At 53.3% G+C, this 26,285-nt stretch overlaps 1 protein-coding gene across 3 annotated transcripts; it reads right to left on the bottom strand.

Moving 5' to 3' along the window:
- On the bottom strand, positions 1–26,285 carry LOC105807959 (complement C3). 3 transcript variants are annotated; one of them, XM_012641496.1, is made up of 41 exons: positions 26,170–26,285; positions 25,827–26,034; positions 25,186–25,360; positions 24,895–24,965; positions 24,679–24,767; positions 24,516–24,598; positions 24,178–24,265; positions 23,252–23,354; positions 23,009–23,129; positions 22,626–22,741; positions 21,847–21,987; positions 21,551–21,760; positions 21,115–21,324; positions 20,672–20,833; positions 20,276–20,405; positions 18,048–18,125; positions 16,970–17,167; positions 16,702–16,813; positions 16,302–16,387; positions 16,059–16,198; positions 15,453–15,659; positions 14,549–14,600; positions 14,324–14,410; positions 13,955–14,158; positions 12,756–12,855; positions 11,945–12,113; positions 10,917–11,012; positions 10,607–10,760; positions 9,324–9,496; positions 8,983–9,141; positions 7,424–7,483; positions 5,638–5,728; positions 4,200–4,245; positions 3,134–3,221; positions 2,750–2,836; positions 2,405–2,510; positions 1,860–1,949; positions 1,362–1,448; positions 1,187–1,276; positions 953–1,088; positions 1–524 (listed from the first exon to the last, which is right to left on the bottom strand). In XM_012641496.1, the coding sequence occupies exons 1-41, from the start codon at positions 26,238–26,240 to the stop codon at positions 392–394; spliced, it is 5,007 nt and encodes a 1,668-aa protein (XP_012496950.1). In that variant the 5' UTR covers positions 26,241–26,285; the 3' UTR covers positions 1–391. The 3 variants fall into 3 exon arrangements, with proteins under 3 accessions (XP_012496950.1, XP_012496951.1, XP_012496952.1); XM_012641497.1 differs by having other exon boundaries at positions 12,756–12,831; XM_012641498.1 differs by lacking the exons at positions 24,178–24,265; positions 24,516–24,598; positions 24,679–24,767; ... (2 more) ...; positions 25,827–26,034; positions 26,170–26,285 and adding an exon at positions 23,578–24,171.

The following is a 26,285-nucleotide window of genomic DNA, read 5'->3' as shown; positions in this document are numbered from 1 at the left end:
CGGCCTCCCAGATTGCTGGGATTACAGGTGTGAGCCACCGCGTCTGGCCCGAAGAGGTGACATTGAAACGGAGCCCAAACAAGGGAAGGGCTTCAAGCCATGCAGATATCTTGGGGAGAGGTCCACAGGGGAGGGAGACGGGGAGGGCAAAGGCCCTGAGGTGGGAATGAACTTGGGCGTTGGGAAGACACAAAGAAGGAAGGGGGAGAGCGAGAGGGGAGAGGTCCAAGCCATGTCGGGGCAGGTTGTGCAGGGCCCCTGCTGAAAGTTGGAGCAGGAACAAATGTCCAGAATTTGGGTATGATATTTTGTCCTCTTTATTTGGAGGTAAGACCAATGGCCCAGACCTGCTTGGAGACACCTCCCTGAGAGCTGGAGAGGCCCTGGGGTCTCAGGACTCGCAGCCATGGGTGTGCATGTGTTCAGAAAACTCCTCCAGCTGGTCCAGCAATTCCTTCTTGCTCATGTCTCTGTCTGATGGCCAATGCATGAGGAACGTCTCCTTGCCCAGGACGTAGATGTAACTGTGGGCAGGAGACAGCAAGAAGGCTGAGGAGAGCCTGGTGCCCCTGGGGGCTACTTGGGGGCCTCCTTGCTTTGCCCCTCTGTCTGGCTCGATGGTCTTCCAGAGCCTTAGCCTGTAGTGTCCACTCCATAGGGCTCTCTCTGGTCTTCCAGCTCATACCACTGGGAATTAGAAAACGCTCCCCTTCCTCTGACTCCTTACCGCCCTCTGTTGGACAACTGAAGTAATGAATACCCACATCATCTCGGTGTGAATGGTAGTTCCTGGACTTACGCAGTGCAGAACCCGCACCTCCATTCAGGGCGGCCCTGAATTCCCAGACCTCCTGATGATAGGTCCAGCAGAAATTGTGTAACTGGAGCTGGGCTAGAGTAAGGAAGGAGGCCCAAGCCTGAGTCCCCAGGGCAGTGGGAGCCCCTCACATACTCAGATTTGACTCTCCACAGGTCTGATGTCTGGCCCATGATGAGGTACGATTCCTGTTCTTGCAAGCCCAGGGAATCATGGCAGGTGGCGTGGGAGACGAATTTCTTCATGGTGAGGGGCACGGCAGGGTCCGTTCCTGGAGGAGACCCAGTGTGTGGCAGTGCATAGGTGTCCTCCACACTGGGACCCCCAGGGAAGGGCCCCATGCCCCCTCCCCTGTCACCTGCGACATACCACTCTTGATGATGGCTTGGAGCTGCATGGTGTAGTAGGTGTAGGGGCTGGAGGCAGAGACCTCCACAGAGTCCAGCCTGACTTTGTACACTGGGTGAGAGGGAGGACGGGGCAATCATGTTGGTGTCTGGTCTGGAGGTGGGCTCAGCCTGCCCCTTGCAGCTCACACACTCACCGAAGTCCACACCAGCCTCACAGGCTGCCGCCTGGAGATCCTCCTGCCTCAGCCGGCTGCTGCCCTTCCTCGGGGACAGGCACTGTTCTGGAGGGTCAGGCAGGTCTCTGCTCTGGCTGCACCGGGAGAGGGGGCTTCCTCCTGTCCGCCCCCCACCCACCTTCCCATCTGTCCCCAGGCCCCTGACCCTCGGGCCGGTGGGTCTGGCCACCTTTCTGATCTGTAGAGCTCTCTGCCTCGAGGTCTCTCTTTTTGGTCGTTTTCGTGTCTATTTCTCCCACGTTAGTCTCTTTGTGTTGCTCTAGGTGTCTGTGAATCTGCCTCACGTGATCTTTGCCAGTGCGAGTGTTGTCTCTCTGTGTCTCCCTTTCTGTCTCTCTGTCTAAACTCAGCCCAGATGGCAGCCAGGAGGAAGAGGAGGTGTGACGCGCTCCCGGACCCCCAGCCTGGCAGCCCCAGCCCTCCGGCATGGGGCTAACCCTCGGGGGCACATCTCACCCTCTGCACATCTGCAGACGTCTTTGTGGCAGATCTTTCGCAGGGAAGATCGCTCTGTGGGCAGGTTGTAGAAAGCGCTGCACCTCCGGGCTGTGGGGGGCAGGCAGTGCCCGCGGTTGGCTTGGGCCAGTGTTTGCTGGGGTTTTGGTACCTGCCTGGCCCCGCCCCTAGAGTCCCCGCCCCCTCCAGGCCATGGCCCCGCCCCCAATAGTCTCCACCCACTCCAGGCTCTCTCCTGGCCCTGCCCCCTCTGGCCCTGCCCAGCCACCTCTCTTGGCAGGCCCCGCCCCTGTGAAGGCCCCACCCCTTATTGCCCTGCCCCAATCCTGGAAGGCCACGCCCAGCTCCCTTTTGGTTTTGCCCTATCTCATTCCTGGCCCCGCCCACTTAGGTCACCCCAAAAGGGCCACGTCCCTTATGGCCACCCTTGCCCAAGCCCGCCCCTCTTGGCCACACCCCGTTCCTCATTCCCTGGCTCCTGGCCCCTGTCCTCTGCAGGCCTTGTCCCCTCAGGGGATACTTCTGCACCCCAGCCCCCTGCTCACAAGGCTCGTAGTAGTCGTAGACGGTGACCTGGGCGGCCTGCAGGAACTCCGCTTGCAGCATCCTGTGGATGCGGAAGCCCAGCACCGTGTCTTCCTCGTGGGAGAGCTGGAGGGAGCGGAGTCTTGTCTGAACTAGCCAAGGCCGCTGCCCATGGGGCACTGACCTCGTGACACTGACCACAAGGCCTTGGCCATTGGCATTGGCCATGACCACTGGCCATGTGGCCTTGACTGCAGGCATCCCAGCCGGAGGAGCTGGCCTCAGGGGGCTTGGCTCTCTGCAAATACTGCCCAAGGGACCGACCGGTTCTCCACCCCCTGGGCTACCCACGGAGCCTTCCTCACCTTCTCTAGGTAGAGGACAACTGTACTGTCACTGGAGCTTGTCTTGGTCTCATACTGGAAGGCGTACATCTCCACGTCGCTTGTGAGCTGGGGCAGAGGGCCGTGACTGGGGGTTGGCACAGAGATTCTGAGGCCTCCCCAGCCCCAGCCCCAGGAGCTCCAGGCCATATGGAGTAACTCCCAGAGCTCCCAGCCTTTGTCCAATCAGCCCCACTGTTGGGGAAACTGAGGCCCAGGCAGGGAAGAGATTTGGTTGAGACCACGCAGGGAGTCACCCAGAATGGGGCATTAACCCAGCGTCCTTGACCTGAGTAGACGCTGCCCTGCGCCCATGTGGGAGTTGTGAGATGTTGCTCAGTAGCGGGCAGGTGGGGTCTGCATTACCTGTTTGAGGTCATCCTGGTTGGGGTAGAAGCCGGTGAGCAGGGAGACCTCCATGATGGTCATTGTGGCCTCTCGGTTGCCCTGGAACCTGGGGATTTCACAGCCCTGGTCTCTCTTCCCACTGTCCTCCTGCCTCTGCCCTCGTGCTCCCCACTGCCATCATCTCTTGCCTGGACTAATGCAGTATCCTCCTCCTGGTCCCCCCGCCCCTGCCACCTCCATCTGCCCCAACAACACAGAACTTTAGCAAGCAGAAATCTAATGTCGTTTCCTTGCTTAAATTACCAAATGCCTTGTCCTAAGCTTTACAGCCTTGCACGTCGCCTCATCCCACCCCAGCCTCCATTTGATCACTCTTAGCTTCATTCCCTCTCCTGCCACTGGACCTTTGCACATGCTGCTGTTCTCTCAGCCTGGAATCCTTCCTTCTCTCTCTTCATCCTGAAACACCCCTTCATTGTTTGGATCTCAGCTGACACATCACTCCCTCTGGGAAGCCTTCACTGATCCCTACACTGAATCATTCTCTGATTTGCCGCCCGTGACTCTGTGGACATCTCCTTGGTCATTTTAAATGAGACATGCCATTTTCTATTGATTCTAGGGGATTATTTGGTTACTGTCTGTTTCCCCGGATAGGCTGTGAGCTTCGCCAGGGCAGGGAGGGGTTGGTTGCCTTGCTCACAGCTGGGTGGGCCCCCAGCTCCTAGAACAGAGCCTGGCACACAGTAGGTGCTTAATACATGTTTGTATCTGGAGCAAACCTGGGCAAGGGAGATGGTGAGACAGGGGTGGGGGCTAGGGTGTCTGGAGAGGATGAGGGGAGTTGTGGGGTTTGGAGCCAGCTCTGGGCATCTGAGTCATACAGCATGTTGGCAAAGTAGAGCATGTCATCTGGGGACATGCGGACATGGCAGCATAGGGGACAGAAAGGAGGACAGGCATGCAGAGGCAAGCTTGGCTGCTTCCCACTCTCCACTCGATTCACAGGGAGGGCTGCTTAGGAATCCGGATACCAGGGACTGGGACCCTTCTCCCACCCTGTCCAAGATCCTGGTGCCCTGACCTTGTTTCCATACGGAGCTGAAAGGTCTCCTCTCCCTTTTTATTTTCTGCAGAGAGAAGGCAGCAGTTTAGAGACTGGGTAGCACAGTGATTTAGGGCACAGCTTCTGGAGCCAGCTTCCTGGGTTCAAATCCTGACCCTGCTGTGTGACTTTGGGCCAGTTGCTTAACCTCTCTGTGCTTCAGTTTCCTCGATCTGTAAATGGGGATCAGAGTAATCCCAACCTGACAGGGTTTTGGTGAGGATTAAATGAGTTAATATAAGTAAAGCGCTCAACATAGTGCCTGATCAGTGCTTTGTAACTGTCAGTTAGGATGATGATGATGAAGGAAGAGCCCCCAAACCAAAGCCTTGATCATTTTTAGTCCCTAAAATTCCTGGGACTAGTAAAGCTTGTTTCCCCCACTCGCACAGTGAGCTCCCAATAGCAGGGTCCTCTCTCCTCCTTCTTCATGCCCCAGGCTGGGAATTGTAGAATCCCATCATTTCTGATTATTTCTACAGCCCCCAATCTGGTCCAGCCCCTCCATCCTCTCTTGCAGACCTATGCTGGGTCATGTCCCTCCTCTGTTCAGAACACTCTATGGCTCCCACCTCATGCAGAGCAAAAGCCAAAGTCCTTACTGAGGCCAACAGGCCCCTACACCGCCTTCCTCCCATCACCTCTCCAACTCTTTCTCCTAAAACTCTACCCCTTGCCTACACTGGCCTCCTCACTGTTTTGTCAAACACAGTGAGCTCATTCCTGCCTCAGGGCATTTGCACCTGCTGTTCCGCCTGCCTGGAATGCTCTTCCCTCGGAGTCTTCTTCTTCTATGTTTATTTTTTATTTTTTTAGACATAGGGTAGCTGGGACTACAGGTGTGCACCACCACACCCAGCTAATTTTTCTATTTTTTGTAGAGACAGGGGTCTTGCTCTTGCTCAGGCTGGTCTCGAACTCCTGACCTCAAGCACTCCCAGAGTGCCAGGATTACAGGCATGAGCTACCACACCGGGCCTCCCTCAGATTCCTCATGGCTGATTCCGTCCCTTCTTTCTCATCTCAGCTCAAATGCCACCTCCCCAGAAAGCTTTCCCTGGGTCTCTTTCCCTTTTCCTACTTTATTTTGTATGGTACCTCCCATCACCTGCCATTATGCTACATATTTATGGGTTTATAATATAGATGTATTTATTAGGTTATTAATAAATAATAGTATGAAGACAATATACTGTAATTTGTCTATTATTATTATTATTTGTGTCCTCCCACCAGAATGTAGCTCCCAGGAGAAGGAGGAATACTTTCCTTTTCATGCCTATATTCCTGGGACCGAGAAATGAGCCTGCTCATTTCTTGTTGAATGACTAGATTAAGCAATGAATATGCTTAATAAACAGTAGTCAAAATAAAATAGTAGAGAAGAAGGATTGGGTATCCCTGGGTCCAAGTTTACCTTCCGGGGTACTTTGAAGAGTCACATTCAGGTGGTACATGTTGCAGGTGTCCTCCCAGGACTCTGGGGACCTGTGGTACACGGTCAGGATCTGCAGGGCAGGGGGTGGAGTCAGAGTCCGTTCCCACCCACTCCCTTTCCTCCACACCCCAGTATTTCACTGCCCAGGTCTCTGGCCATGTGAGGATTTCACTGCAAAATCTGTCCCCTTCAGTTCTTAGGTGCAGTGGCCAGAAGTCTCTAGAGTCCAGATCAGCTTTGTGTCATAGAACTTCCTGCAGCAATGGGAGTGATTTCTGTCTGCATTGCTCAATATGCCAGCCACTAGCCACATGTGGCCGGTTCCATTGAGAAACTGAATTTTCTTTAATTTTAACTCATTTGGATATAAATTTCACTGAGGGCCAGGCATGGTGGCTCATGCCCATAAACCCAGCACTTTGGGAGGCTGAGATGGGAGGATTGCTTGAGGCCAGGAGTTTGAGACCAGCCTGGGCAACATAGCAAGACCCCATCTCTAAAAAAAAAAAATTTAAAAATGAGCCGAGTATGGTGGTGCACACCTATAGTCACAGCTACTTGGGAGGCTGAGATGGGAGGATCGCTTGAGCCCAGGAGTTCAAGGCTGCAGTGAGCTATGATTCCGCCACTGCACTCCAGCCTGGGCAACAGAGCAAGATCCCATCTCAAAAAGAAAAAAAATTCAGAGGCTTAAGGAAGAATGTGACTTGCTCAAGATCACACAACAAAGTCATGGATTTAATGGTGACTCCATTGTCTGAAACAGGATAAAACAGGATAGCAGGCCACCTTTTGGTGAGCAAAAGGGCTGCCTTCCTGCGCCATAGGGCATAGGGATGGTGGATATAATAGAGCGACTTGCTCAGATTTTGGGTGAAGGGTGAAGTCATTCTCTGAGCCGTGGGAGGTATCCCGGAGGGAGACTCTTCCCTTGGGGGATCAAGGAAGGAGACATCCCATGAGGGACTCCGCATGGGACAAGCAGAGGAGTCCAATGACCTCTGGCCTCTACCTTCCCTAACTCTTAACTTAGAACAACTGAAAAGCACTCTGAGCCTCCATTTCTCCACCTGTTGAATGAAGTCCGTACCCTTACTAATTTCCCAGGGTGGTTTTGAGGTGTCCTTAGCTTGATACCCAGCAAATAGTAGTGCCCCAAATTATAGCTAAAATTATTGCTAATTTTGATCATGTCTTGGGATCTAGGACTTGCTCCTACCCCCCAGCTAAGGATCTCAAGAGTGGGTGCTGTGGTCTGAATGTTTGTGTCCCCCACAAATCCATATATTGAAACCTAATCACTAATGTGATCTTGGACTTCCTGGTCTCCAGAACTGTTAGGAATAAATTTCTGTTGTTTTGGCCACGGAGTTTATGGCATTTTTTTTTTTTGAGACAGAGTCTCACTCTGTTGCTCGGGCTAGAGTGCCGTGGCATCAGCCTAGCTCACAGCAACCTCAAACTCCTGGGCTCAAGCGATCCTCCTGCCTCAGCCTCCTGAGTAGCTGGGACTACAGGCATGCGCAACCATGCCTGGCTAATTTTTTCTATATATTTTTTTTAGTTTTCTAGATAATTTCTTTCTATTTTTAGTAGAGACGGGGTCTTGCTCTTGCTCAGGCTGGTCTCGAACTCCTGAGCTCAAACGATCCATCTGCCTCGGCCTCCCAGAGTGCTAGGGTTACCGGCGTGAGCCACCGCGCCCGGCCTGTGGCATTTTGTTATAGCAGCTGAATGGGCTAAGGTAGCGGGATATCAGACCTACCGAGATGGTTCCTTTACCACTGCCGCTGGCTTTGATCTCTAGGTCATCGCTGGCGAAGAACTGGAGAGGAGAGAGAGGAGGAGGTAGGGTTGGAGGAAGCAGCAAAGTGTGAATCAGGAAGAAAGCACTCACAGTTACCGGGGTCTTGATATTTCCCAACTTTGGGACCTAGTGATTCATTACCCACTTCTCCCCATGCAGATGGTTTTACTTTTCCTTCTTTATAGAGCATTTGCTCTGTAAAGTGTCTACACTGTCACAGATTGACTAGGACTGCTAACTCGGGCTGTGTCCTCCTATGCATCTCTCTGGAATCTGTCCTTGCATCATCTCCAAAGTTCCACGTGCAGGGAGTCCCCACAAGACCCTTGTCACTGGCATTTCTGCATCTAGTCTTGTTTCCCTCATTACACTCTTCTCACATCATCTAGAGCAAAATTTTAAAAACTTCATCTCTATCACATCACCCTTGCTAAAACCCTATTGTCGAAAGGGTCAAGTCCAGAATTCTCGCCATGGCTTCCCCAGGCCCCCACTGCTGCTCCCTGACAGGCTACTTACTTTCACTTGTGTTGTCCCTGTGAACTATTCCTGTGCCTGGCTCAGGGTCTCCACTCTATGCTGTCACCTATACCTGGAACATTCTTCCCCTACCTCTGCTTTCTTCCTCTCAACAACTCCTACTCCTCCAGATGTCTTCAATAAACACATGTGTGACCTTAGACTAGTTATTTTTCCTCTAGGTCTCTCCAATTCCCCATCTAGAAATCAAAGTCAATAACAGCACCAACTTGATAGCATCGTTGTGAGGAATGGATAGCTTCATATATGTAAGGTTGGTGCCTGGCACCCAGCTAACAAACATCAGAGGGTGCCATATTTTATATATATCATAATTTACATTCCCATTAATATGGTATAAGTGAGATAATATCCCTCATTCCTTGCAGCCCCCTTCCTACTTAATCTTTTCTATAGTACTTGTCACCAGTTAGCACACTAGACATTCTACGAATTCACATCTCTTTATAGTCTATCTCCCCTACAGAAATATAAAATTCTATAGGGGCAGGATTTTTTTCTGTCTTACCTTTGGCTGTATTCTTAGAACCTAGGGCAGTATCTGGTACACAGTAAGTGCTCACTAAAGATGTGCCAAATGATTGAAGCTTAAATGACATCCACCTGATGGACTAAAGTCATGGAGATTATCTTTCTCCCCACACCCAAATAATTTTTCCCTTTACACTTATCTTTCTCTTTCCCTGTGCTAAGAAAACTTAAAATGGTACATATATATATGTAGTGTATTCTTTTCTTTCTGTATTGTACATTCAATAAGGGCAGGGACCACAGATCTTTCATAAGCTGTCCCCAGTGCTTAGGAGGGCGATTGGCTCATAGTAGATGCTCAGGAAACGTTTGTGGATTGACAGTATTGCCACATTTCCAACGGTTATGAGATAATCTCGGGGAGGGAGGTCGGCAGGGATGTGACTTTTGGCCTCATTCCCGATGCCACCTCTGCGTGGACTCCTGTCTCCCTCTCAGTGCCTCACCTTTGCTGACCGCTGCTGGTAGGCATTGTTGTGGTCGATTAGCCACTCCACGTTCAAGGCTCTCTTGGGGACACTGATCTGGACGCGGAGATCCTGGTCGCCCTCGAAGGGCACAGCTTTACGGAAGCGGGTCAGGGCTTCGATGGCCACCACCGTGGTCTGGGTGTTGGGATGGGCGGGGGAGGGAGGAGTGAGGATCAGCACCACGGACAGCGCCCCGCGAGCCAACGGGAGGCGCGTCAGCACCGCGGACAGCTCCTTCCGGTTGGGCGGGGCACGTCAGCACCTCGGCCAGCGCCCCCAGCACCCTTCTCCTGGGGCGGGGGGCAGGGGGGTGTCACCTGGGTGGACAAGAAGCCTCCTCCCAGCTCCCGCTTCTCCAGGAGCCACTTGGCGATGGCGTGCGTCTCATTGTAGCGACCCAGCGTCAGCTTCTGCAGCAGCGCGTAGGCCGTCGCCTCAACGGTATACAGGGAGCCCAGGTCCCGCTCCTTCACCTGCCAGTGGCTTTTGTCTAGAAAGACGGATGCCCGCCTGGTCACCCAGAGCTGGGCCCACCCACCTCAACCTACCTTCTGCTTGTGGCCCAATCTCTCTCATCTACCACCGAAGCCCTTCGTTGAGGGAACATGTGATCATTGCATTTTTAGAACCACCCTGCGAGATAGTGCTGTAACTATGTAGAGATAGGGAAACTGAGGCTCAGAAAAGCTCCTCCAGGTCTCCCAGTCCCACTGCAAGCAAGTGTTCCTCACCCCACTCCCCTTGATTCAGGGAGTAGAGAAGATGGGATATGGACCCTTGGGGATGAGATAGGACCCTTCTCAATAACCCATATTTTATGACCTCCTTCCCATCCTTGATCACGCCAAGAGCTCTTTCCCGCTACGGGGTGTTTGCATGTGCTGTTCCCTGTGCTGGGAATGTCCATGGCTTTTCCCACAGGTGTGCTTTTCGGAGCTGTTATCTCAGCCCTCCAACCTATACTTCCCTCCTCTTGCCATCTCTCCCACCCTACCTTGCATATTATCGTCTCAGTGCTTATCTCAATTTGCACTTACTTATTTATTTCTTTATGTTTAGAGACAGGGTCTCACTCTGCCCCCCAGGCTGGAGTGCAGTGAGTGGCACAATCATAGCTCACTGCAGCCTCGAACTCCTGGGCTCAAGTGATCCTCCCACCTCAGCCTCCCAAATAGCTGGGACTTACAGGTGCGTGCCACCACACCCGGGTAGTTTTTAAATTTTTTCTGTGGAGATAGAGTCTTGCTATGTTTTCCAGGCTGCTCTTGAACTCCTGGCCTCAAGCAATCCTCCCGCCTCAGCCTCCCAAAGTGCCAGAATTACAGGCATGAGCCACTGTGTTGGTCCTCAGTTTGCAACTATACATCGATCTGTTTGTGTTCTGTCTCCCCCAGGGATGGTGGCACCCTTGAAAGCAGGGACCCTATCAGTCTTGCTCACCTTGGTCCCTCAGGGTCTGAGCTCAAGAGTTGGCACGCAGTAAGTGCTCAGTAAACACTAAGTGGTGAGTCACACATTGCTGCACTCGAGATCATGTCCCTTTCCCCCACCCCGTGACTGCAGTTAACACACAGTTGGTTAAGAAGCGCCCCACACCCACCGTGGCTGGCAAAGCTGTCCAGGCGGTCATTGGCTCGAGGGCTGTTGGCGAGGGCCAGTGCATAGGAGACTATGGCTACGGCAAAGGTTGTCTGAATGTCAGGGAGCTTTCTCTCCAGGAAGCCACGGGCTTGGTGGATGCTGGCAACCAAGTTCTAGAGGGTAGGAGAGGGGAGGCCGTAGAGAAGTGATCAGAGGTAAAGGCCTGGGAATTAGAAGAGGGAAACCTAGAGGGACATGAGAGTCGGGGAGGTTCCTGGGTGCAGGGACTAGAGCACCCTGCAGACCCTCCTCCTCTCTCCGGGTCCTACCGGTGTTTTCTGGCTGCACAGCTCCTTTCCCTCATGTAGGGCAATCAGGACCAGAGCCGTGAGGGATGTGTCCGCCTCGGAGCCGTGGTAGCCACCCTGTGGGTGCAGAGACATACCCGTGATGCCTCCCGCATCTTGGGGATACCTTGCCCAGCCTTTCCTGTCTGCCCTTGGGAATCTCCCAGGTGCCCAGCTCTGGGCTAGGTGATGCTGGAGGTGGGACGAGGAGAGAGAGAAGGAGCGATTTGGGGCTTTGCTTCCGTGAGGTCTGCCCTACGAACAAAAGCTGGCAGCCCCCAGAGGCTAAGCTGTCTACACCGTCTCAGAGCATCCTGGCAGTAGCCCCATTTGACTGATGAGAAAACTGAAGGTCAGAGAGGCAAAGTGTCCTCATTGCTAGTAAATGGCCAACTCAGGCTCCAAACTCCTCATTACCCACCCGGCTTTCACCCCCACTTCCTGTCTTGAGTTGAATAGTGTTCCCCCAGATTCATGTTCACCCGGAACCTCAGAATGTAAGCTTTTTTGGAAATGAGGTCTTTTGCAGACGGAATCAGTTAAGTTCAGAAGAGGTCATACTGGGCTCTAAATGCAATGACTCGTGTCCTTATAAGAAGGTCATGTGCAGATACCCAGAGGGAAAAAGGCCGTGGGGAGATGGAGGCAGAGAGTGGAGTGGTTGACAGCTGTGAGCGAAGGAGCACCAAGGATTGGTGACAACCACTAGAAACCAGGAAGAGGTTAAATAAATAAGTAAATAAATAAATACAAAATTATTTCCCCATAGAGCCTTCGGAGGGAGCACGACGCTGCTAACACCTTGATTTTGGACTTCTAGCCTCCAGAACTCTGGGAGAATAAGTGTCTGTTGTTTCAAGCCCCTCCCCCCGCCGCCTAGTTGTGCCACCTTGTCACAGCAGCAACAGGTTACTGATACCTCTCCACTACCCCCAACAGCGCCTTGCTCCCTCTTAGCATGCAGAGCCCTGGGTTTTGTTCACATGGCCCAGGCAGGGGGCAGCGGGCACCTGCATGGATGTCATGACCACAGGGCCCTTCTCCAAGAAGCGCCCGTCCTCCGCCTGCCTCTCGGTGATGATCCAGTTGGCAATGGCGCAGACAGACGCCAGGTCGAGCAGGCTGATTGTCATTGTCGAGTAGGCCAGAGAGAAGACCCGGAAGACGTAGCTCGTGAGCCTGTCAGGGGTGGGGGAGAGAGAGAGAGAGAGTGACAGCTGGGATTGGCCGCCAAGGGCCCTCAGGGGTGGGGGCGTCTACACTCTGGGGCAGTCCACACCATGCGTCACTCTGCTCCAGGCTGACCCCCTCCCCCATTGACCACTCCCCAGGGCTGCCAGGGTGGAATGCCATCAGCCCATGTGCTCAACACCCCAAGACCCCAAAACCCTGCAGTGTGGTACTCTTAGGTCCTTAAGCCCCACGCTGGGCCCTCGGGCTTCCGGGGTGGTGGTGGCAAGAGAAACAGGGTCAGCGCTCACGCCTGTAATCCTAGCTCTCTGGGAGGCCGAGGCGGGCGGATTGTTTGAGCTCAGGAGTTCGAGACCAGCCTGAGCAAGAGCGAGACCCCGTCTCTACTAAAAAGAGAAAGAAATTAATCGGACAACTAAAAATATATATAGAAAAAATTAGCCGGGCATGGTGGCGCATGCCTGTAGTCCCAGCTACTCGGGAGGCTGAGGCAGGAGGATCGCTTGAGCCCAGAAGTTTGAGGTTGCTGTGAGCTAGGCTGACGCCACGGCACTCACTCTAGCCCGGGCAACACAGTGAGACTCTGTCTCAAAAAAAAAAAAAAAAAAAGAGAAACAGGGTCACCCTCACCAGGTGCTTCCTGGGCTCCCCTTGGAGGTGTGGTAGGTGCCGTCTGGGCTGCGGTGCGTCAGCATCCGAGTGTAGCCTGAGGAAACAGACAGGACAGGGCCTGTAGGGAGAGTTGGTGTTTGGGCGTGGTCTGCCAAGGGAGGCTCAGTTATCAGGAACGATGTGGGAGGGACAGGGTCTGGGAATGACTTGGGGATGTGTCATACCTGGTGGTAACCTGGAGGAGGAGACCCACTGTCCAGGTGTATTAAGGAGGGGGCTCCAGGGCTCAGGTATAAATGAGGATCGTGGCCCAGGTATGACTTTGGGGACCCAGATGTTTGTATCTGTCTGGGGGTAACCCGGGAAACTGCCACCTTGGGGACTCCAGGGAAGGGCACGCCTGGGAGTCTCTGCTTGAAGGGATCAGGAAAGGTGTTGTCCAGGTACAACCTGGGAAAAGGAACAACCTGAGGGGCCCTGCGTGAGATTTTTCTTGGGGGTTGCTTTTTGGATGCAAACCTGGGGTCTTTGGGTCCCCCAGGGGGGGTTACTTCTGGTGTTATGTTGGACGAGTACCTCTTGGGTATATTCTGAGTGTTTCTACCTGGGTATGGCTTAAATATGCCCTCTTTGGGTGGGGTATTTCGGGTGACAATGTCTGGCTGTTACCTGGGGGGTTATTGTTTGAGAGTACCTGGATGGGAAGTTTGGAGTCTGAGTGTAACCTGGGAGAGGACTCAGTGTTCGATTAACGTGGCGCAGTGTCTCTGGCTGTCTGGGTGTAGCCAGGGGGCATCTATCTCTGGCTGTTACCTGGGGGAAGTTGGTCGTAACCTGGGGAGGTGTCATCATTTAGGTGTAACCAGGAGGCCACCCCCTGGGATTATTCTGGGGTTTGCTGTTTGAGCGTTACCTGAGGGCGTCCCTGAGGGGGTGTAACCTGGGACATTGTCTGGGTTTGACATCACCTGGGGGGGTTTCTGCTTGGGGGACTCCAGGGGGTCTGTGGTCAGACTATAGCCTGAGCGAGAGCCAGGGTAAAGGAGCAAGCTGGGGCGTGGGTCATAGTTTTGGGGTCACCTGGGGGAATTGGTAGTCTGGGGGAGGAGTCAGAGTTTGGGTGTTATTGTCTGGGGGCGTCCAATGAGGACCTCCCCCAATCCTAGGGGTGCCCCAGCCACCCTCCCGGAGAGCCCCAGGAGGGTCCCCGCTCTCACCACTGACGATATTCTTCATCACCTGGTCCCTGTGCTCCACCCCGACCTTGCCCCACTGGCCAGTGCTGTCCAGATACTGGGTCAGGATGATCGCCGACACCAGGGAGCTCAGCGTCTGCTCGGGACAGCCAGTGGGGACCCTCAGCAGCCGCTGTGTTTCTCTGGGTAACAGGCTGCCCACGACCGTCTCACCCAGGATGTCACCTGTCAGGTGGGTGAGTTGGGTCATGCCTGGGGCATGGCCTAAGCCACCACGGCTTCCTGATCACCCCACACGACCACCCCCAGCCTCCCTGCACTTGTGCCCAGCAGACCCTGGAGGACCCAGCTCCGGCCCTCCCCACCTCCCCATCGCCCCACCCCCAGCACCTTGGACGCTGATAAACACTTCTGCCGGCGTGCCGGGCACCTTGTTCAAAACGTCCTGCCTTGGCACCAGCTCCACCTGGGTCTGACCTGAGCAGGCACAACCTTCTGTGACAAGTGGGCTCTGCAGCTGGGGAGGTCGGGGCGCACAGAGCCCCGGAGGGGCTTGAACTACCCCTCATTTCAGCCGCTTTCTCCTCCCCAGCATGGCCCCAGGATCCCACAAACCTTGGGGGTCCAGGAGGATGCTGTGAGACATTAGCTGTATCTGACCCCCTGCCTGAGGGATGAGATGAAGATACGCGTTAAAAACAACACCACCACCAACAATAACAATAATGACAATCATGATGACAGTAAGAGGAAGCATTGCTTAGCTGTTAAGAGCACGGAGTCTGGAGCCCAAATAACTGGGTTCAAATCCCAGCTCTTTTGCTTCCTAGCTGTGTGTCCTTGGGCAAATTACTTAACTTCTCTGTGCCTCAGTTTTCCCATCTGTAAAAGGGGGATAATAATAGTCCCTACCTCATATAGTTCTGAGGGCCCAATGAATTAATATTGCTTTTTCTTTTTGAGAGATGGGGTCTTGCTATGTTGCCCAGGCTGGGCGAGCTCAAGCCATCCTCCCACCTCAGCCTCCCCCATAGCTGGGACTACAGGTGTGAGCCGCTGTGTCTGGCTGAGTTAATATTCTTCAAGCACTTAAATCTCAAGTCCTGAACATGTGTTTGTTAAGTAAATAAGATATTTTTGATGGGTCACACACTGGTTGTAGGTAATTTTCCCAGCTCTCTGATTATTCGTGGGTATAATTATCCTCATCTTGCAAATGAGGAAAAGGAGGCTCAGAACAGAGAAGTTAAGTAAGTTTCCCAAGGTCACACAGCAGAGATAGAATTTGAACCCAAGCTTGATTTCAAAGCTCCAAAGTGGGGGCTTCGTGACTCCCCCCAAGTCAGTCCACTCACTGAACTTTCAAACCCATTCTCTGGCACCTCACTGCCATCTGGGGGGCCTGTTTGTGGATCCTGGGCCCCTCTGCCACGATGGTGACCCTGTGGTGATACAGCCTGGGACCCAGGGGAAGCCCCACTGTCTGCATCAGCATCTAGGGGTTGGGGGTGCCCATTACCTGGACCGAGAGGGTCTTCTTCACGTGGTCCTGGACCCCATAGCCCACAGCCTTGACCTCCACGTCCACTTTGCCTATTTCCAGAGGCAGAAGCACAAAGGACACCATCTTGGAGGAGGTTGGGGGCACGACCACCACCTGGCGGGACGGGGCTCCCGGCTTCGATGCGCTGCACAGTGGTTCCTTGTGGGGGAACTCCACTCGGACCTAGGGTGGGATTAGCAGGGAAAGTGTCCTGATGCATGGGGTGTTCCAGGACTCTAGGGTCACAGTCCCTTCCCCAACCCTTCCCTGAGATGCCTGAGTAGGTGACAGCACAGCCTAGTGATGGAGACCACAGACCCTGTCTGGGCCAGAGCCTCCTCTGCCACTTACATGCTGTGTGGCCTCAGACAAGCCCTTCAACCTCTCTGTGCCTCTAAACCAAGAACAATGGTAGTACCCATCTGATGGGATTATTGTGAGGTTTAAATAGCAAAACACCTTAGAAGCTTTCCAAAAAGGCCACCACGCCAGTGACTCACAGGAATAATGAATATACTTCATCTCTTTTCATACAACACATTGGCAGATGTTTGGTGGGGAGGGGAGGGCTTGGGGCTTCACCTTGACCTGGCGATCCCTGAAATTGTACAGCACGGCCTGGATCTGGACCTGCTCATTCCTGACCATGGAGGGGGGCAACTTAAGGTCCACGAAGAAGGATTTCATCACTGTCAGCTCAAAGGGGTCCGAGACACAGAGACCTGCGGCCAGAAGAGCACACTGGGTTTAAGCAGAGGCCAAGCAGGGGGCTGGGTAGGGCCACCATCCTCCCGTCCCCTCAGCGCTGGGCTTGTTGGGGGTCACCTTGTCCTGTCTTGAGGCTGACCGCCACGAACTGCCACGTGGTGATGGAATCTGGCACGTTCACAGAGATGGGGTAGTGGGAGACGCTTAGGGAGTGAGGAGAGACGTCACTCACTGAGTTCGTGCTGCCTGGACAGAACCTGGAGGCTGGGGTCACCCTCTGGGAGTTATGATCACTATTCAGGGTCATAGGGTCACCCATTGGTGACATCATCACCGGAGGATCATCATTTTAGGGGACCCACTGAGATCTTTATCTCCATCGAGGGGGTTTCCTATCTTGGGACTGTCTTGAGGTTCGATGTCACTGCGGGGGTCACTGTTCATGACACTGTTCAGTGTCTACTGATGATTGGCAGAGCTGGGGGCCCCATTCTGGCATGGGGGGCTGTGCTCCTACCCTGATCCGCTTTGCGGCAGAGTAACCTTCCTCCAGAGCCAGCTGTCGGGGAACAAGGTCCGGACGGGCAGGCCGTCAAGGAAGAGGTCATCGAAGTCTTCACCTTCATCCACTACAGGGAGCGGATGTGGGGTGGGGTGTCCTTTATGTGTCTTCTGCGGCCCTCCAGGGGGGTCCTCCTTTCCACCCCCCCACGTCCCATATCACCCCTTAACCCATCTCATGACAGCGAAGACCCCCGCCCTGTGTCTCCTGCTGTGGCCCTCACTTGTCCCCAGAATCAGCTGATCCTCCCGAGCTTCCCTGGTCAGGGCCTCAGACAGATGGCAGCAGTCCAGGAAAGCAGCCACGCAGGCGGGACCATAGCGAACGTGCCGGGACCTCTCTTCACACGACAGCCCCGCTGGGCTTTCCCGGAGCCCAGCCTCGCAGCACTTCCGCTCCAGCTCTGTCTTGAACTTGTTCACTGCGGGGCCAGAGTTAGAGCGGGGAGAGCGGAAGGGTTGGACAGGACCCGAGAAGCGAGGACCCATCCACCTTGATGACATGCACACCCTGTCTCAAGGTGCTTGCCTGTATCTTCTCCCTGAAGCCTCCCATTGGATGCACATGCTGAGTTCCAATGAGGAAGCTGAGCTACAGAGAGGTGAATTCACTTTCCCAGAGTCACACAGCTCCCAAGTGGCAGAGCTGAGACTAAAACCCACGCTGCTAATACCACCCAGTGCTGCTTCCCATCTTCCTCTGACTCCAGGCTCAGAGCTGCTTCTTCTGGTCCATATCCTGGCCTTGGGGATGGCAGGTGTGCTAGAATTGCCCATTGGCACTCAGCACCATTTCTGCTTTCGTCTATATTCCATCTTGTACCGCAGGGGCTAGACATCTGAAAACGACATTTCCCAGACTCCCTTGCAGCTAGGCTTCTGGATGGGGTTAGCTGCAGCCACTGAGATGCTCTTGTGTAAGATATGGAAGGCGAAAGACAAGCAGAAACCATTTTTTTCTCCTGCAGCAGTGGTAGCTGGTGGGTGGGCTCCAGTCTATGCGTGTTTTTGTAATAGGCACCATTCTGTGTTTCGTTATCAACCTAGCCTCGTGAGAGATACTGGCAGTAGTTTCCCGAGCTTTTATGGATTACAACAACTCAAGAAGGGTGATCTTGAGTCCCGGCAAGCAGCCTTCCAGCTTCCACTCCTATAATCTAATGATTTTGTGAGCACGAAACTCCCGTTATTAAATCCCTCCCTGCTTGAAATACCTACAGTGGTTTGGGTTTCCTGTTCTAGGCCCTGATGGAGACAGTAGGTTGGGGAGCCATTAGGGGCACATAGAACTTTAGCTCTGACCTGCGTTCCTCTTTGTCTCCAGCCTCTTCAGAGAGCGGCGACGGCGGCTGGGAGGAGGGTCCTGGGGGCACTTCCAGTCTGGGGTCCAGAGGTAGTAATGAGAGGTCAATTGGCAAGATCATTGTCAACATCGTTGATGATATGTACTGGGTGTTGACTGTATGTCTTGTGCTTCATATGCATCACCTCGTGTCATCCCACGGCCTCCTATATTCGAGATTCACCTCTCAAAAGCTGGGCGATCTTCAACAAGTCACTTAACCTCTCTGGGCATTAATTTCCCCAGCTATGTAAAATGGGTGTAATCATAGTTTTATCAATGAGGACATGCATATAAAAGTACTTATCACAGGGTCCAGTGTGTAGTAATAGAAACTGTTGTTAATATTACAATTTGTCGCTGACATTCTCCCCTCCATCAGTGGCAACGAAACCTCCATCTTTTATATACCACTCGGAATAAAGACTACAATTCCCAGCCTCCCTTGCACCTAGGTGGGGCCCCGTGACTGAGTTCTAGCCCAGGAGACGTGAAAGAAGTAGCCTCTGCTTTTTTGCAGGGCGACTCGCAATTGTAGAGCTCGCAGCTTGAATTCGTTAACGATTCCGAATGACTCTTTGGGGAAAGAAGAGGAGCTGTGCTTCGCTGTTGAGCATTGACAATACTTAATTTTGCATCCTTTAATTAGCAAAGACTTGGTAAACTGACTCCTTTTTTGAACAGGGAGGGTTTGAGTCTTTGGCCCATGACTAGAGAAATTAGAGCATATTTGACACTTTTTTAAAAACTGCCCTTTAAACAGAAAAGTCTGCTATTCTAATACTAAAGCCTTTTTGATCCATAGGGGAATTGGTGACAAATTCAAATTTTCATGTCACCCCATGAGAGGTGACAGATTGCTCACTTGGCCTTGTGCTCCCCTATTAATTCCAGAAGGGGCTGAATGTTGGTGGCTATGTTAAGAAAACATGGTCAGTGCCTGCAAAGTTGAAACAACAGATTGTTTAGCTTTTTTACCCATTCACAAGTATAGTTGGTTTTGCAAGTAATTAAATGACTAGTATAAAATATGCAGAAACATAAGCTAAATGTCGTTAAAGAGGGATGTGTCAGTTTTTATTTTTGTATAATGTAATTATCTACAATTTGTCCAACCTGTCTAAACTAGTATATTAAACTAATGTTTATATGAATAAAACAAAGGAAGAAAGAAGGCCAGGCACAGTGGCCCATGTCTATAATCCCAGCAACTCGGGAGGCCAAAGTGGAAGGATTGCTTGGGGCCAGAAGTTCAAGACCAGCCTGAGCAACATATTGAGACCCCCATCTCTACAAAAATTTAAAAAAATGCTGGGAATGGTGGCACATGCTGTAGTCCCAGCTACTTGGGAGGCTGAGGTAGGGGGATCCCTTGAGCCCAGGAGCTTGAGGTTGCAGTGAGCTATGATCCTGCCACTGCACTCCAGCCCAGGTGACAGAGTGAGACCTTGTCTCAAAAAAGAGAAAGAAGTGTCCTCTCCTTCCCTCTTCCTTTCATCTTGCTGCCTGCCATGAGTTGGGGTGAAGTGCTATCTATCTTGTAATATGGCATTGCAACAAGCTAGGAGGAGCCTGAGTTCTCTGAGGATGACCTCTGGACTGCTTTTAAGTGAGAAATAAACTTCTACCTTGTTTAAGCTACAGCTACAGTTGATTTGTATCTCTGATACATATGGTCAAATCTATGTCTTGTTTTTCTTTTGAGAGACAGGGTCTTGCTCTGTCACCCAGGCTGGAGTGCAGTGGCATGATGATCCTACCTCACTGCAGTCTCGAACTCCTGGGCTCAAGTGATCCTCCCACCTCAGCCTCAGGAGTAGCCGGGACTACAGTTGTGTGCCACCATGCCTGGACAATTTTGTTTTTGTCGAGATGGGGGGTCTTGCTATGTTGCCCAGGCTGGTCTCGAACTCCTGGCCTCAAGTGAACCTCCTGTCTTGGCCTCCCAAAGTGCTGGGTTTACAGTCATGAGCCACTGTGCCCCAGCCAAAACCTATGTCTTAACCAACACACAGTAATTACTTATATTGTTATCCGTATTTTATGGATGAAGAAATTGAAAATCAGAAAAAGTGACTGGCACATGGTGAGTGGCGGGGTCTGGATTTTAGCCCATGTCTGTTTAGCACCAAACCCCACTAAGCAGCACTGTCCCCATTCCTGCCCTTCTCCTGCCCGCCTGCTGTACCTGAGCTTGCCAGAGTGTCTGTCCCTGTGCTGATTTTCAGGTCCAATCCAGCATCCTTGAACACAGCAAGTCTGTCTTTTCCACTGCCTGCTGTGCAGCCAATGTCATGTTCCTCCACCACATCCCACACCTGGAGGTCAAGAGAGGAGCCTGAAATTGGGACATATCTGACCCCCTCCAGGGAAGGAGCAAAGGTGTTCTGGAATTGCAGGCTCAAATAATAATTCTCACACCATTTCCCATTTATTGGATCTTACCACCTTTTAGTTGCTATGCTGTACACCATCTCCTTTAATCCTCATAACCATGGTTATTGCCCATTTTACAGCTGAAAACCCTGAGATTCCAGCTAGAATTTCCAGTCAACCTCTTGGCCCAAAGCCCACATGCTCTCACCTTCTTCTGAGTGAGTTTGTGTTTGCTGCTCAAGACATAGACAGCCTTGTCCACAGCCACTAGCCCCACTGTGGCCTCTGCATCACCTGTCACCTTCAGATCCACTACGCTTTGAGGCTCTAAAGACTGGAAGAATCCATCATTCTTTAAGCCAACCTTCAGCTAAGCCAAGAAAAAGAGAGATGTCAGGAAAAGGAAATCACAGGCCACCCAACTCCACTTTGAAGTTTATGCTCCCTCCTGGGAACATGTGGGAACTCCACTAGGCCAAGCCCAACTCCACACATTTACTTGCATCTTCTTCACACCCTGTGTTGAGCTTTTAAGGCCACATACTCTCTTTTTCCTTTCCCTTGCCCCCCAGACTGGGAACCCTTGAATTTGTACAAATTTTTTCTGGAGCTTTATAATGGTGGACCACAACTACAAGGAACTTGGCTCACCGTCCCCATGCATCTGTCATTGACATCAATCCATATGGAATCAGCCACCAGCTCAGGGTCCTGGCCCACTCCCCTGGGCAGTAAATAAAAGGCCAGAAGGCGGAAGGAGGGCAGCATCTCTGAAGTCACATCAATAATAGCTGACGTGTAGACACTCCCCAGGCTTTTTAATTGATGTTTGGCATTCACAATCTGGCCCTTACTCAAGACCTTGGAGACAAGGAAGGACAAAGATGAGAAGGGTAGGGCCAGCCCCTCTCTGGAGCTGTCCCAGACAACAATGGGGCCCATAGTGTCTTTGTTTCAGCCTCTTGGTCTGAGCCCACCCCAGATTGTTCCCATCTTCATGCCTTTTTTCATAGTTCCTCCAACCCAGCAATCTGAGGTTGTTCAGGGAAAGAGTTCCTTGACTCGGGCCCTGGTCCTATTTCCTTACCAGGATGGTGAAGTGAGTGATCTGGTCCTTTGCTGCAGAGTCTCGATGCCTTGTGTTGAGGCTCAATTGGATGCTGCTGCCAACCTCTGTGCCCAATGTCTTTACCTCGATGTGCAGGAAGTTCCCTGACCCATTCTGAGTTGAGTAAGGCCAAGCTGTCATCCTGGCTGAAGCCTGCTCCTCTGGCCGGAGAGAGTCCTCAGTTTCCACCTGGGGAGGGTGATGGACAAGTAAACCTCAATCCTTCCAGCTCACGCAGCTCTAACCCCACCATACTTGCCCTGTCAGGTTGGTACCAGGATGGGAAGCTGGTGCAGATCTCCATCTGTGTTGATAGTGAGAGTGGCCACCCCATCGGCTGAGGTGTACACTTTGTGGTTTTGGCAGCGGACGAGGACTCTGGAGGCCGGGGACCCATCAGGATTTGAGACGAAGACCTGGGGTAGAATCTGAGGTGAGATGAAGGACAGGCCTGGGGGTGGCCTGGCATGAGAGGCAGAACTGGGAATATGATCTGGATAAGGCTGCCTTGTATAACTGTATGAGTGGTTCATTGGAAAACACCAGGGCACCACTCATATTAGAGATTTTATGGATGGCACCCCCTAGAGTTTTGTAGTGTACAACCGTATGTGGCCACCCAGGGTGTTGGTATGCTGACTGGGAGTGGGAAGACTGGGAGTGGAGAGGGTAGGAGGAGACATGGAGAGCTTGTAGGAAACTTGGAGTAGGGCTGGAGCCAAAGGATGTCTCTAGTTTTCCTAATGCCCATCCAAATTAATGTATGTAAAAACAACATGCTTGCTGTGCAAATGTAGCCTCAGGATAAACCCTCAAGCACCATCTGATTGTGGCCTCTAAGTCCCCCATAGAGAAATTCTGAAGCCATCACTGTGCTTTGGGAGGACCTGGGTTAAGACTTGTGGGGACCTTGGGATTAGTCTGGGGAGCATGATGGGTTCAACTTTCAGATGAGTTGGGTGCAAGTGAGTCCAGTATTGGTTTTTGTCTCCTGGGTGGTCTGTTTTGAGGGGCAGGCCCTGAGTCCCTGGATGGAGTGAGCCCAGACTCTGACCTGAAAGTGGAAAGGCATTCCTGGCTTGAAATACTGGGGCGTCCTGATGAACTTGATGTTGTATGGGCTCTGGACAATCTTCACCCCTGAAGTCTCGGTCTGGACCCTTTCACCCCCTGCAGAGACAGGGGGACCATAGCGTCTGCCAATGGGGTTCAATTTCCTGGGCGGGTGGTGGGATTGGTACGGGAGCCTTGTCTTGGGGTAGGTAGGGAAAGACAATAACATCATTCCAGCTCCTTCCAGCCCTTCTGGTGTTTTCCCATTTCTCTGACGAGGAAACTGAGGCTAGGAGATAGCCTGAGGTCACATGGGCAGAGTGTCTGGGCTGGGAAATAACCCCATGTCCCGGCCTTAGCCATGGGCCTAGGTGAGGGTGGTACCTGAGGAGAACACGGTGACATTGACAAAGATTGAGGCTCCGATGAAGTCCTCTTGTGGGCCTTGGAATGCAGCCATCAGTGTGTCCTTCTGGAGGGAGACGTGGCCCAGGCCTGCAGAGACCTGTTCTTAGGGCAAAAAAAAAAAAAAAAAAAATAGAAAGAAAATGAAGACGATATGGCGTTTTGGGAAATGATAGAGGGTGGAGTGGAGGGGAGGTGGTGGAGGGGCCGGGATTCAGTCACCTCCACCCTCTGCAGGGAGCTTTGGATAGGGATCCGGCGGGAATCCAACTTCACCCCGAAGATGGCCAGAGCATGTCCATCCACCGGCTTGTTGAATATATACCTAGGGGACGGAGGGCCATTCTGCTGGCTCTGAAGCACCCACACACCTCGTGTGGCTGCAGAGACAGCTGTGCAACTTTGGGAAGGGCAGAGGTGGCCTTTGGGAACTTAAGCAACTTCATGGCTGCCCCACACAACCCTTAGGAGTGACAACTATGTCCCATAAAGCCTCGATGGGTTGCGGATGTCTGTGTAACCTTACAAGACGGTAAAGGTAGCCTTACAGCCACGTGGAGCCATGCAGAAGTCTGGACAACCCATGAGATGAGATGGCACAGGTGGCCTGTGCAGCGTCACCGGGAAGATTAGGTGACCTGTACAGCAGGTTAGAGCAGCGGGAATGATCTGTACAATGTCCAGAAGGGGCAGACGTGGCCCGTGCAACCTCAGGTGGGCAGCACGGCCTATACGACCTCACAGAGCTGCAGAGCGTCTGTAAAGGTCGCAGGACAGCAAATGTGGCATTTGCCATCTCATAGAGCTGCATCCTCATGACGGCCAAGGAGGCCCGTACCGCCTCGTGGACTTCCAGAGGTGGCCCAACGGTGAAATGGCCGATGAGATGAGACAAGGTACAACTTCATTAGGCAGACAAGGTGGCCTGTGCAATCTCATAGACTTGAAAGATGGTCTATACGACCTCACAGGTGGCAGGGTGTGGTCTGTACGACCTTATGGGACAATGTAGGTGGCCTAGAATGTCTCATGGGTGGCAGAAGAGTGTCTCTGCTACCCTGAGTGCTGTAGAGGTGGCCCACTTCTCTCTGCCCATTCAGTTTCTTGGTGCCCCCGTTCTCTGGCAAGGCGGGGATAGGGGAGCTCACCGGGCTTGGATGTCAACGCCCAGAGCCTTGTCATTGAGGTAGAAGAAAGTCTTGTTGGGAATCAGCTGGACCTCAAAAGATGGCAGGACTGGGTGGGACAAAAGCAGTGGGCGCCCTCAGCATTGCTCCGTGCCCTCCTCGTCCCCTCCCTGCCCCGCTCCTTCCCGGTGACTCTGGCAACCCCCAAGGGCTGGAACCTGCGGTCTTGTCGACCAGCACCCCCCAGCTCCGGCCCTGGGACACGGCAGTTGCGCCACCAGCCCCTGCCTCCCCCCTTCCACCCCCAGCCCTGGTCCTCTCGCGTCCCACCTCGCCCTTTCGGCCCACTGGCGTCTCACCGTACTCCTTCACGTCGAAGGCGGCCTTGAACCTCTGCTTGGGGGCACTCGGGTAACTGGCTTCGATGGTCCACGTCCCAAAACTGAGGCGCAGAAAGTTAGGAGAGATGGCGACAGAACATGACAGCCTCCCGCGCCCTCCCGCGGGCTCCCAGCAGGGCACCTGACGAGCTCGGGGAGGTCGAAGGAGTTGGCGAAGAAGCCTCCCTTGGCGAACAGCAACTGGCTGATGACAGTGACACCCTCCGGGTTCTGCGAGGACAGGGGTGAGGCTGGTGACTGCCCTCTGGGAGGGCCCTGGCCGTCCATGCCCCCAGGCCTTCAGCACAGCATATAACCCCAGAGTGCGGGACCCACCCCCCTGCACCGGCAGAGCCACCTTGATGTCCAGAGTGAATGTCCTTGTCACAGGGTCCATCTTGTGGTTCACAGTGAACACCCGGTACTGAACTGGGGGGAAGATTGAGACGGGGACTGAGCGAGGACTGAATATTGGAGAGAGGAAGGAAGGGAGAGAGTTTGGAGAGGGAGGTGGTGTTCTTTAAGATCTGGGGCAGAGGGAGATCTTGGGACATGGGGAAGATGTTACGGGATGGGAACATATCGAGCATCGGAGGAGTCTAGGGGTGGGAGTCAACGCCTGCCCCAGGCCAAGTGCTGGGGACTGTACCTAAGTGCTCAGGGGTGTAGATGGGCTTGTCTGTCTGGATGAAGATGTAGCCAGCGTGCGGGGCCACCAGCACCATCTTCTCCATGTACGAGGGATCCGAAGTGGGTGCCCACGCTACCCGGATGACGACATACTGTTGCCCCACTTTTGGGGGATTTATCAGGCTCTCAGGAACCTGGAGAGAGAGGCCCACACTCCTTAGGCTCTGCTGATGTCTCCCACCCTGGGGACAAATCCTCGGGCCAGTTCTTGGGAGGAGCAATTGAGTGAGGGCCTTCTGGCTCTGCCTTTGGGAACAAGGTCACCGTGTACAGCTGTGCAGGTTGCTCACTGCACAAGGGCACCCAGCCAAGGGAAGGAGGGAACCCAGTCCGTGCTCAGCTTCCCAAGCTACCAGCAGAGGGCACCTTTTATAATTCACACAGAGGCATCCTATGGGCTAGTGGAGGGTTTCTGAGGCCCAGGCCTGGGGGACTTTGACTTCTAAATGGACAGGACACGAGAGGAACAGTAAGTACATTCAGGCCCTGGATCTACTCCCTGGAAACAGTGTCCGTCATGGGAAGGCCCCTCAGAGTCTGCCCCTCTCTATTGCTGACCCTTCCTCCGTGGCTGGCCACCCACCCTGGCCTGTCACCCACCGTCACAGGTGTCTGGTCCATAAAGTTGTTTCCCGGCGAGAGAATAAGGTGAGTCCGAGCCACCAGTGTCTTCCTCATGGGGAAGTCCCACACCGTGAGGTTCACCTCAAGGGCCCCCGTGAGGGGCTGCCTGGAGTCCGAGTGGGCCTGGATGTGGATGTTCTCGGGGCTGCCGACCCTCAGGACTCGGGGGGTCACCAGGATGTACCTGCCAGCAGACAAACACAGGCGCAGGGAGGGACTCGGGAAAGTGACACAGAGCAGATGGGGTCGCGAGAAAGGAATCGCGCAGACGTCAGACGTGCAGGAAGCCAGCCGAGTCCCCCGAGTGCCCCAGACTCACAGGGGATCAGCGCAGGTCGGGGGGTTGCCCAGGAGAAGCAGAAGCAGCCCCAGGGGCCAGCACACGTCCATGGTGGGCGGGAGGGTGCTTTGGAGCCACAGGCTGCAGATATCTGT

Source organism: Propithecus coquereli, unplaced genomic scaffold (assembly GCF_000956105.1).
Source record: "Propithecus coquereli isolate 6110/MARCELLA unplaced genomic scaffold, Pcoq_1.0 Scaffold164, whole genome shotgun sequence".
Lineage (NCBI taxonomy): Eukaryota > Metazoa > Chordata > Mammalia > Primates > Indriidae > Propithecus > Propithecus coquereli.
Note: the sequence above shows the minus strand (reverse complement) of the source record. Positions and strands in the feature narration are given on the sequence as shown.

Bases quoted from the DNA above. Each gene is read 5' to 3' on its own strand.
- LOC105807959 (XM_012641496.1), bottom strand. From the start codon at position 26,240: ATGGACGTGTGCTGGCCCCTGGGGCTGCTTCTGCTTCTCCTGGGCAAC. The intron at 16,199-16,301 runs GTGACCCCCAAC...TTCTGGCCGCAG, and splicing joins CAGCCTCAAGACAGGACAAG to GTCTCTGTGTCTCGGACCCC. The intron at 14,411-14,548 runs GTTTGTGGGATC...GTGCCTGCTCAG, and splicing joins CATCCTCCTGGACCCCCAAG to GTCAGACCCAGGTGGAGCTG.